This window comes from Pituophis catenifer, unplaced genomic scaffold, assembly GCF_029215685.1.
Source record: "Pituophis catenifer annectens isolate HBS135680 unplaced genomic scaffold, rPitCat1.0.hap2 SCAF_8, whole genome shotgun sequence".
Classification (NCBI taxonomy): Eukaryota; Metazoa; Chordata; class Lepidosauria; order Squamata; family Colubridae; genus Pituophis; species Pituophis catenifer.
Window position 1 is genome coordinate 12,904,368 of NW_027256888.1, and position 9,550 is coordinate 12,913,917.

The window sequence follows — 9,550 nt, forward strand, 5'->3', positions numbered from 1 at the left end:
AGCCTGCAGTACTGCACTCTAACCACTGCGCCACCGCGGCTTATGGTGTGTTAATTGAGCTTCAGTGACTGAATTCATAATTTAATCTAAGGAATATTAACCAAGTCCACATACACTGCCTTAAACTGTAAATAAAATGGCTGATTATGACTTGGTGTTATGTGCGGACCAGTTCTGCATATCCTTTAGCAATACAAACTATTATTTAAGCATATTATTTATATCTGGGGTTCCTAAATAGCATAGGGCTACCTTCTATTTCAATATCTGTTGAATCGCAGTTCACATGCTACCTATTTATCCAGAATTTATTCGGGCTTCCACGTCAACCATTGAAGAATCCCTAGAAAAAGTTTGTGTTGACTTTGAGCTTTGACCGAAGACTTTGGTTTCGATTTTCAGCCAAGAAAATATAATGCACTTTTGGCATCGGCTGGCAATTCTCTAAAGTGGTTTGAATTCAATGTGAGGAGCAGTTTGTTCCAGGGAGTAGAAGAAAACATTTCCAGAGCACAGAAAAGGATACTTAGATGGTTCTTTATGAACCATTCACGAGGGTTACAGGAAAGCTTGGAAGAGTCTCATTTGTATTGAACCCCCACTATCAGCTATTCAACGTAACTAAGTTATAAAAGATATGAAAAGAAATATTAGAACTCTGTTTTATTGAGACTGGCTATATAGGGTATAAGAAGGACGTGGTGGCTCAATGGCTAGGATACTGAGCTTGTTGATCGAAAGGTCGGCAGTTCAGCAGTTCGAATCCCTAGGGCTGCGTAACGGGGTGAGCTCCTATTACATGTCCCAGCTTCTACCAACCTAGCAGTTCGAAAGCACATAAAAATGCAAGTAGAAAAATAGGGACCATCTTTAGTGGGAAGCAGGGATGCTATTCAGCACGTTCTGACAAGTTCTGGAGAACTGGTAGCGGAAATTTTGAGTAGTTCGGGGAACCGACAAATACCACCTCTGGCTGGCCCCAGAGTGGGGTGGGAATGGAGATTTTGCAATATCCTTCCCCCAAGAGTGGGGAGGGAATGGAGATTTTGCAGTATCCTTCCCTTGCCACACCCACCAAGCCATGCCCACAGAACTGGTAGTAAAAAAAAAAATTTGAATTCCACCACTGGTGGGAAGGTAACAGCGTTCCGTGCACCTTTGGTATTTAGTCATGTCAGCCACATGACCATGGAGATGTCTTCGGACAGCGCTGGCTCTTCGGCTTTGAAATAGAGATGAGCACCGCCCCCTAGAGTCGGGAACAACTAGCATATATGTGCGAGGAGGAGCCTTTACCTTTACCTATATAGGGTATAGTATTAATATAGAGTAGACTATAATAATATAATCAGTTTACAGAATAGTGCTGGAAGAGACCTTGGAGGTCTTCTAGTCTAACCTCAAGCAGGAGACCCTATACCATTTCAGTCAAGTGGCTGTCCAGTCTTGTCTTAAAAACCACCAGTGATGAAGCACCCACAACCTCTGAAGGCAAGACCTTCCACTGGTTAATTGTTCTCACTGTTATGGAAGTTTCTCCTCAGTTCCAGTTTTTTTTCCAAGGCCCTCTCCATTCCTCTTGCATAGCGACAAATCAGGACTGCAGTGGGACAAGTCAGGTGGCTCAGTTGCAAGATGCAGTCGATGTAGATGGGATGAAAATTGCAATTGGCCAATTAGGTTCCCTTTGAGAAAAGAAAAAAAAGGATCAATTGCATTCAGGGAAGGGCAATAAACTATAATTCGTGGGGTCTCAAGTTGATATAATGGATTGACCATTATTATTCCTGTGTTTCTAGAAATTAATCATAGTCTGTAGATTTGTTGCCATTTTAATACATACTCAGTCTTTGGTTTCTTGTAGAATGGAACATGAGGCCTACCAGCTGGAAAAGCAGCATGTCCATCAAGTCTATGAAAGCACAGCCTCTTATTTCAATGACTTGCAAGGCAAAGCGTGGCCTCGCGTCCGGCAGTTTTTACTTGAACAGAAGCCTGGCAGCCTGATTGCAGATATCGGTAAGTTCTGGGTTGTTGTTGTTGTTGTTTTAAAAAAATAAAGATCTTCCATCTCTCTGAATGAGATGGAGGAAAAGAAATGACAAGAGAATCACAACTGTATGAAGAGCGCATAGGCAGAATGGCAGGTTGGGATGTGTTGTGACCCTGGCCCCGGAGGCTGATTTATCTTCGCATACTGATTCGGAGGATGATATGGAGGAGGAGGAAGCTGTCACGAGCTATGTGCCGGAGGGGCCGTCTTCACTGGTGAGTCAGCAAGAACTGACAGTTGCTGATGTGCCTATGGACCCCAGCCAAATTGAGGAGGAAACAGAGGCCAGTAACGACGAGGGGGAGCCCCTATTGGATGCAAGAGAGAGATGTAGGAGACGTCGTAGAGAACAGCTATTGCCACGTCCCAAGAGGTGTGGTCAGGAGACATAGGGCCACACCCTACAAAGTAGAAAAGGGGTGTGACTGGAAAGGCATGGTGAACAATTTGTTGGCGTTTTGGATGCAGTGGAGTTACAGCTGTTAGTTTGGAGTTTTTGATAAAAGAGTCTGCATTCCTGCATTAGCCTGCTGGCCGTCTGCCAAGACCTTTGGAACATTGCCTGGTAACTATTGGACTGATATACGCTTTGGAAGAGAACTATTTATTTATTTATTTATTTATTTATTAAATTTTTATACCGCCCCCTCTCCCGAAGGACTCGGGGCGGTGAACAGTCAAAATTAAAAACACACAATACAAATATTAAAATACATTAAAACGAAATTAAATTATCTTTGGCTTCTCCAATTTAAAACCCCTTGCTCATAAAATTCCCCAATTAAAAGATTTTAATTTGTTAAAGGGCCAGCTTCAGTCTCTCTAGCCTGCGTTTGTTACTGCCGGGCTATTTGAGCCTTTGCAAGGCCACTCGTGGGAGGGGACAGAACAGGATGTGGGTAGGAGAATGATTGGAAAAACTTCTTAATTCCTTGTTCTGAATGATATTGATCACCAGAAGGTAGGTATTAGTCAGGGTGAAATGCTCCCGGTTCGGTCCGGTTTGCCCAAACCGGTAGTAAAAAATGTTAAAAAAAAAGTTCCAACAATCAGCTGAGCGACGCACTATTGTCAGACCCTTTTTTTTTTTTTTTACTTTTTTAGCATTTTTTTTACTACCGGTTCTCCAGAACAGGTTGTTAAAAATGCTTTTTTTTTAAAAATTTGATTTATATGCCGCCCTTCTCCGGAGACTCAGGGCGGCTTACAGTGCGTTAAGCAATAGCCTTCATACTTTTGTATATTTAATATTTATATTAAATTTATATTATATTATAATTATATTATAATATTATATTAAATTTATTAAATTTATTTATATTTAATATGTATATTTACTTTTAAAAAGTTAAAAAAAAAAAGGCCCCGACGATCACAGCTGTGCCGCCATTGGAGCCCTTTTTTTAACCTTTTAAAAGCATTCTTTTACAACCTATTTGCCCAAATAGGTTGTAAAAAAATGCTTTAAAAAAGTAAAAAAAAAAAAAAACTTGGCCATGCCCACCCAGTCACATTACCTCCCACCAAGCCATGCCCACAGAACCGGTAGTAACAAATTTTACATTTCACCATTGGTATTAGTTGACTAGTTTTTCTTATTTGATCTCCTCAGATATAGAAAGCCAGAATGGTTCGAATTCTCTCTGAGGAAATGAACTTTTTATCTGTATGTACTTTAGATCAGGGGTCTCCAACCTTGGCAACTTTAAGGCTTGTGGACTTCAATTCCCAGAATTCCTTGCTGGCTGAGGAACTCTGGGAGTTGAAGTCCACAAGCCTTAAAGTTGCCAAGGTTGGAGACCCCTGCTTTAGATCATATAGGATCTACGTTGTCTAAAGCACAGGAATGTTTCTCTCCTTGAGGAGTAGAAGTAAAAATCATTTAACATCCTTCCTCCTTTGTCTTGAGGGTCCATTTTTGAACCCTACATTCTTCACACAGAGCACACAGAGAGATCTGATGATGGAAACCAATCCAAAACAACCCTGTTGTTGAATGTCTGTCAGGCCTCCTGTTTATTGGCAAGACTCCAGTCCATTTCCAGCAGGGAGGGGTGTCTAAGTTCTTTCCCAGCATCCCCCCCAAATTAGAAAACCCATCATTATTCCTGATGTTCAAATGAAAGTGAAGAAGAAGTCCTGGGACAACTGCCCAAGTTTTAGGTTTAAAGATGTTCAGGGGAGCTAAGTAGACTCTGTTGTGTTGGCCATGGTCATCATCTTTCTGATTTCTTGGTTTCTTCTTGTACCACAAATGAAAGCAATCAATCTCACATAAAAATTCTCTTTTTGTTTGGTTTAAGGTTGTGGGACTGGAAAATATCTTGATGTCAACCACCTAGTGTATAATCTTGGATGCGATTATTGTGGCCCCTTAATCGAGATTGCAAGAAATAAAGGCTGTGAAGTTATGATCTGTGATAACCTACACCTCCCTTTTCGGGATTTGTGCTTCAACGCCATCATCTCCGTGGGAGGTAAGAGATTTTAATGGCCTGGACAGCTGACATAGGAGGAAACACTTTCGATATGCACCACATGACACTACATTAATATTTCCTAATTTACTTATTATAGGAAGATTAGATAATAGGAAGTCAGGCTTTTTGTCAGTCCAATTCAGGGGTTTTATATAAACATTCTTGAAAAACCAAGAAGGTGCATGGTTACTGAGGAAAAAAACCCCCAAAGAATATTCTGAGGATGTCATTTTCTCTGGGTAGCTAATTTATGAATCAGTCAATTTTTTCCCCATTGAGAGAACATCCAGGGAAACATCCTACCCGGAATTTCCAGTTGAAAAAAGTGCCCAATCCCAGTAGGCTGAAAAGAACTGATGTTTGGAAATTTTAAGCAGGAATGTTTGTCAAAGTTTTTTGCAGCACACAAAAGCAGACTATTAAACAGGATTCAAATGTCTTTATATACATAACAACACACAAGGTGTACAATGCCCTTGTACGTTTTTCCACGTTGTAGAGAAGAGAAATAGCAAGTACAAACACAGCGCAAAATGGAAGCACAAAATGGAGAAGGCAAAATGGAGGAGGGAGAAGCTAGTGCCTTCAAGCTTATATACAGAACAGTTAAGCCACGCCCAGGCTCCTTGCTGTCTGAATCAGGAAACAGCCCCCAGACCTTGGCTGACCTTGTTGCTATGTCCTATTCCAGTTCATGAATATACTCTGACAATGTTTCTCTTCATTTTAATACCAGTCTTTTTAAACTGATCTTATTTAGGTATAAGCAAACTCACAATCTTGCAAAATAAACATCCATAAAATGATTCCCCTATGCTTAGAAATCGGGAGGGGGCACAGAATAATTTGCTTGGGTTTGGAAGGAGCAAGAGGATGCAATGCTTTGTTGATTAGAGAGTGTGATATATCAGTAAATTAAAAAGGTGAACTGCCTGGGTACATAGCGGGCAGAACTGAATTAGAAACAGCTTTAATTGTAAAGCTGCAACAACATGGGAAAATGAGAAAACGTGGGGAGTGGGAAAATGGGTTATCCCTGACAAAGGGAAAAAAAGGTTGTTAAGGAATCTAAGCTACAATATGCATTTTCGCCCCATAAAAACTGGCATCTGCAAAGATGAAAAGTGCATTAGACATGGCCAGCTGAACCGTGGTGGCACAGTGGTTAGAATGCAGCATTGCAGGCTAACTCTGCCCACTGCCAGCAGTTCAATTCTGACCGGCTCAAGGTTGACTCAGCCTTCCATCTTTGTGAGGTCAGTAAAATGAGGACCTAGATTGTTGGGGGCAATAGGTTGACTCTGTAAACTGCTTAGAGAGGGCTATAAAAAAGCACTGTGAAGTGTATATAGTCTAAGTGCTATTGCTATCAGGTAAAATCTCAGAAAATAGGTGACATGAAGTCTTCCCTTTTTTTTTTTTAATTTGATTTATATGCCGCCCTTCTCCGGAGACTCAGGGCGGCTTACAATGCGTTAAGCAATAGCCTTCATACTTTTGTATATTTTATACAAAGTCAGCTTATTGCCCCCACAAACTGGGTCCTCATTTAACCTACCTTAGAAAGGATGGAAGGCTGAGTCAACCTTGAGCCTGGTAAGATTCGAACCTGCAGTAATTGCAGGCAGCTGTGTTAATAACAGGGTGCTTTAAACCACTGTACTACCAAGATCAGCCTTTGAATTAGCTTTGCAATGAAAAAGAGGCAAGAAAGACAGGATAATAAGGTTCTGTATCAATGTATAGTATCTACCAGTATGTTCAGTGCTTTGTTCCAAAATGAAGAGGTGATGATAAAATTTAAGAGAATTAAATCATTCCCATAGCCTGAATTTTAAACTTTTAATATAATTGAGATGTATTTTGCATGTGTATGTTTTTAGTTTAGTTTAGTTTCCTGTTTAAAGTTTATTTTATTTAGTTTCATTTTCATTTTTCCATTAGTTTAACATGAATCTTTTTTCACCCTAAAGGTTTTTCTATACAATTGGTTTCCTCTATATAGTTTTTATTACAACAGATTCATACATATGTAGCTATTTTGTATATATACAATATCACATATTAATAGGTACCATTTTTTCAAAAAATGATAATCTTTTAAAATTTTAATTAAAAAAAAGTTTAAAAAGATGAAGTCTCTTTTGATTCAAGCTTGCTCTGGTAACTACACAGACATACCAGTAATATTATTATTATAGTTAGTCACACAGTCAGCCAGATGTTTTGACTGGATCTGGCATTTTTATCCACCTATCGAGTTTTTCCCAAGGACTTGAGACAGGCAGATGTTCTTATTTGATGGTGTTAAAGGTACCATTGCAGGATGTAAGCTGTTCCAAGTAAAGCTGCCTTCTGCAATTGACTGATAGTGATTTTATCTATGCCAATGGTGTATTATTAATATTTTTGTAATAATATTAATAGTAGTATTGCTGTTGCTAGTGTTGCTACTGGTAACAAATGGAAGCCATATGCTATTATCTTCTTACAGTTTTCTTTTCTTTCTCCTTTTTTTTTTTTTAAGTTCCCAGTCTAGTCCATAGCGGCATTTCTGTAGATCTCCTATAAACCGAAAATAGAAGAATTAAACATATTTTATGAGTTGGTTATTATTTTTTTGCCCTCTAATAGTGGTCAAGGTTATTCTTCCTTTTTATCATGCAACATCGTAGAACCAAAAATTAATTTTGAAAATACCGAAAATGCTTCCTAATGAACAATGCCTCGATTGCATGATTATAAAGACATTTAATTTAAGATATGCATATCCCTAACGAACACGTTTCCTCTTCTTTTTTCAGTGATTCATCATTTCTCCACAAAACAAAGACGAATCCAGGCGATCCAAGAAATGGTCAGGGTGCTGGTACCAGGTGGCCAAATGATGATTTACGTCTGGGCTATGGAGCAAAAAACCCGACATTTTGAGAAACAGGATGTATTTGTTCCTTGGAACAAAGCCTTGTGTTCCCGTTTGCTTTCAGAATCCAATAAACCCAGGCCTAAAACGGATACTGCACCCCCTATAGAATCTCAGACGACGCACTCAAAACCCCCGATGAGTTCAAAATGCTGCCAGCCTGCTCCCCTTGATCAGAACCCCCCTCTGAGATTGGGTAACTGCCTCTCTGGATCCTGCTGTGTGAAAATTTCTGAAGACGAAGAAAAAAGATTTTATGGTGCCCTGGGGAGATCTTTTCGTTCCTGGTTTTCCTCCCGATCTCTTGACGAGTCTGCCTTAAGAAAGCAAAACGAAAAGATGGAACCCTTGAAGGATGTGGTGGGGTGGACAAGCAACGCCATTTCTGTTCAGCCCCTCAGGCACTGCAGCGTAGACTTAGGGTGTCACTCAGCACTGCTGGAGGGACGACAGCTAGATCACTATGACGACGTGTTTACAAAGTGTGTGGCCTGTAAACAAATCCAGTGGCTGGCAGCTTCAGGGTCCCTGAGGGATTTTGACGGGGAGCCGGCTACCTTAGTCCAACACCGTAACGGGGAAACCTCGTTTCTAAGGAGTTCTGTGGAAAACGTCAAGAATAGCTGTAGCCATCAAAGCAATAGTCACTCCTTTGCAGGAAAACCCTTCAAAAGGATTTCATCCGTTAGCTCTAGCGAGTCTGTGGTAGAATCAGCGGTGGCGGTAGGAGACTGTGCGGTTAATGGACAGGACGCCAGAGCCTTTATGCGCTATTACCATGTTTTTCGCGAAGGAGAGCTGTGCTCTCTGCTGGAAGAAAACGTTCCTGAGGTTCGCATAGTAAGTTCAAGCTATGACCATGGTAACTGGTGCATTATTGTGAAGAAAACAATATGCAACAGCTGAAAAGTTAGGCTTTCCGAAGCTGCGATCGAAGGAACGTTATACATTTTGCCAGCCTTTTAATCACCTATTCTGTGTGCACTGGTACAGTTTGAATACGAAGATGCCACTATGAAAGAATAGCACTTAACAGTTCGTTGAAAAACAAGCTTTTCTTTTTCTTTTTTCTTTCTTTCTTCTTCTTCTTTTTTTTTTTTTACAAATATCCATCCTCAGTTGCTTTTTAGGAAATTTGGGAGTGAGGTGTTTTGGGTTTTTTTAAGCATTTTATAAATAAAACTTTTTACAAGCGAAGGAAGGAGACATTTCTTCATTCCCCCTCCTTCCCCATCCCCTGAAAATACAGGTAGTCCTCGACTTACAACCACAATTGAGCCCAATATTTCTGTTGCTAAGTAAAACATTTGTTAAGTGAATTTTGCCCCGTTCTATGACCTTTCTTGCCTCAGCCATTAAGTCACTGTGGTTGTTAAACTAGTAAGTGAATCTGGCTTTCCCCCATTGACTTTGCGTGTCAGGTGGTTGCAAAAGAGGATTATGTCACCCTGGGACACTGCGCCCATCATAAGTATGAATCAGTTGCCAAGCATCTGAATTCTGATCATGTCTCCATGGGGATGCTGCAAACCATCATAAGTGTGAAAAACGGTTGTAAATCACTTTTTTCAGCGCCATTGTAACTTTCAATGGTCATTAAATGAACTGTTTTTAAGTTGACGATTACCTGTAGTATCTTCCCAATGAAATGGCAGTACAATTTGTGCTTGTGGTTTACCCTCTTGAACTTTTTTTGATCAGGAATTTGGTGTAATACACCTTTAATTTTTAAAATGCTTTTTTAAAGAAATCTTACTATCTAAATAGACTGCAGAGAACTAACAGTGCAAAAGTGCACTAAAAAAAATGAAAGCTACTTCCTGTGGAATTTTTAAAGAGGTGAGGCAGAAAAGGCCCAGATACCAAAAGAGAGCAAAAAGAACTGTCCAGAAAATATCTGCAGGAAAAACAAGCAATTAATCTCTGTAGAAGAGTTGCTGATTGCAAATATTCAGCAAGAATGTGATTTCTAATCTGTAACTGGAGTTTCAAAACAGCCATAGATAGTCCCCGTTTAACAAGAGTTCAGTTATGATGGTGATGAAAAAATAACTTTATGGAAAATCGGGTATAAACGAAGGAGCCCCACTCGTT

The 9,550-nt window shown here is 40.0% G+C and overlaps 1 protein-coding gene across 1 annotated transcript; it reads left to right on the forward strand.

The window, feature by feature from the left end:
- Nucleotides 1–1,865: 1,865 nt before the first annotated feature.
- TRMT9B (tRNA methyltransferase 9B (putative)) lies at nt 1,866–8,362 on the forward strand. The gene is made up of 3 exons (XM_070948977.1): nt 1,866–2,019; nt 4,357–4,530; nt 7,338–8,362. The coding sequence occupies exons 1-3, from the start codon at nt 1,866–1,868 to the stop codon at nt 8,360–8,362; spliced, it is 1,353 nt and encodes a 450-aa protein (XP_070805078.1).
- The last annotated feature ends 1,188 nt before the right edge of the window (nt 8,363–9,550 follow it).